Source organism: Elephantulus edwardii, unplaced genomic scaffold (assembly GCF_000299155.1).
Source record: "Elephantulus edwardii isolate Elephantulus edwardi_28Jun2011 unplaced genomic scaffold, EleEdw1.0 scaffold00011, whole genome shotgun sequence".
NCBI classification, from domain to species: Eukaryota; Metazoa; Chordata; class Mammalia; order Macroscelidea; family Macroscelididae; genus Elephantulus; species Elephantulus edwardii.
This window is the reverse complement of record NW_006399761.1, coordinates 1,179,383-1,181,143: the sequence shown is the minus strand read 5'-3', so window position 1 is coordinate 1,181,143 and position 1,761 is coordinate 1,179,383. Positions and strand designations below refer to the sequence as shown.

The following is a 1,761-nucleotide window of genomic DNA, read 5'->3' as shown; positions in this document are numbered from 1 at the left end:
TTGTTCTTCAGTTCCTTGAGCTTAAGAAATGCTGAACGAGTTCGGCCCTTTTGATTTTCTGACTCCAGCTCTTTGAACATTTCATTGTAATATTTTGCTTTGTCACCCATGCTGTCTTTTGGAATCTTCTATTCTGCTCTTGAATTCTTGTATCTTGAATTCTTCCTTCTGCTTTGGCTTCTCTGCACTCCAGTGCAATATTCAGAGTTTCTGTAGCTTAGCTTTTTCCAGGTTTAGGGTTTTGTATTTTGGGGGGGTTATACCTTTTTGTTGTTGTTGTTTATTAAGGGCAATGCTATCACATGAACATCCTTATCTGTGTTTCCAGCAGATCACAATTCCTGCAAGTAGCATTGCTAGAGTGATGACATAAGAACCTAAAATCTTAAAAGATGCTGCCGAGTAACTAAAATGTTCGGAGGTGAGTCTGGAGTCCAATCAGGAGCACTCACGAACCATAAAAGGCTTACATGTGAAGCAATAAGGTGGTGTTTTGTTTTGTTTTGACTTGGGTTCAGGGGCGTTGAGGTCTCAAATTAGAAGTTAGGAGCTTCTACTGTTAGTGGGGGGTTTCTCTACAGAGGTTGGTGGTGGGTTCAGCAGATCACCTGAGAAAGTCTTGGCTGGACAGTGTTCTGTTGGAACTTTTTCTTATCTTGCGCATATAGTCTTGGGTCAGCTCATTTTCTGTGGTCTTCCTGGAACAGGCAGTTCTTCCCCCACCCCCCAATTCAGCTCTCCACTAGTGCTTGAGCATCCCGGAATTAGGGGGAGGGCTTTATCTGAGAAGCAGAAATTCTAGCAACAATGAAGCTGTTTTCTTTTACCTATCATTTCTGTCCTTCAATGGCATACAGGTGAGGGAGTCTTTTAAAGGTATTTGTTGTTGTTAGGTGACATCCTGTCGAGTATGACTCATAGCAACCCCATGAACAAAAGATCTGAGCCGTGACAGAATAAGAAGTCCAAGATTCCATGGTGGGTTGTAAAAGGGAGGAGGCTAAAGTAACTGAGACATGGGGACATTTACGTGGGAGAGAAGGGAAGAGCATTCCTGACACCTCTCTGGTGTAAACAGTGGAATACTAAAATACCTCAGCAGGCACAAGTAGACAGAAGCATGGTATCCAAGACCCGGAAAAGGGGAGATGTGCGGCAGGTGTGTCTTCTGGTGCTTTGGTGTCTGCTCCTAGAGGGGACAGTCCCTTCTGAGAAGCCTCAGGGCTGTGAGAAGATCCCTGCTTCTGTAAATTGACAGGAGGTCACATCCATGAACGGGAGAATGTGTGTAAGATCAAGGCTTGTTCCAGACACGTGCCTATAATGACAGGTATGGGAGAGGGAAGGGAACAGAAGAGAAGCGAAAGCACAACCTGGTCCAGACCAATCCAGACAAAAGTGGATTCGGGGAGGATTCAAGGAGAAGATGCTTTTTAAAAAAGAAGAATCTGGGACTTAATCATTCCCAAGATTCAGTCAAGCAATCTCACTTTAATCCTTAACCAAGTTACAAAAACAGCTCTTTAATCTTTTCCTCTGGTCCTTTAAGACCTGTGGTAAATTTACTATTCTGAGAAGCTGATTTTAATTCAGAATAACTGTTGACTCTAGAACTCTCTTTCTCCTCAAGGATATTAACTATACCTCAGTATAAAAGTGAAGTATAAGGGGAGCTCTGGTGGCCTAGTGGCAAGAAGCTGCAACTACAATCCCAGAGGTGCACGGTTCGAATCCACCAGATGCTCTGCCGGGGAAGGGGGG

The 1,761-nt window shown here is 44.0% G+C and overlaps 1 protein-coding gene across 1 annotated transcript in view; it reads left to right on the top strand.

The window, feature by feature from the left end:
* The first annotated feature begins 411 nt into the window (after positions 1 to 411).
* LOC102843327 (chromosome unknown open reading frame, human C2orf78) overlaps positions 412 to 1,761 on the top strand; it is an 11,804-nt gene continuing 10,454 nt past the window's right edge. Inside the window, exon 1 of the mRNA XM_006880997.1 lies at positions 412 to 421. Within this exon, the coding sequence (XP_006881059.1) occupies positions 412 to 421 (10 nt within the window). The remainder of the gene's footprint in view (positions 422 to 1,761) is intronic.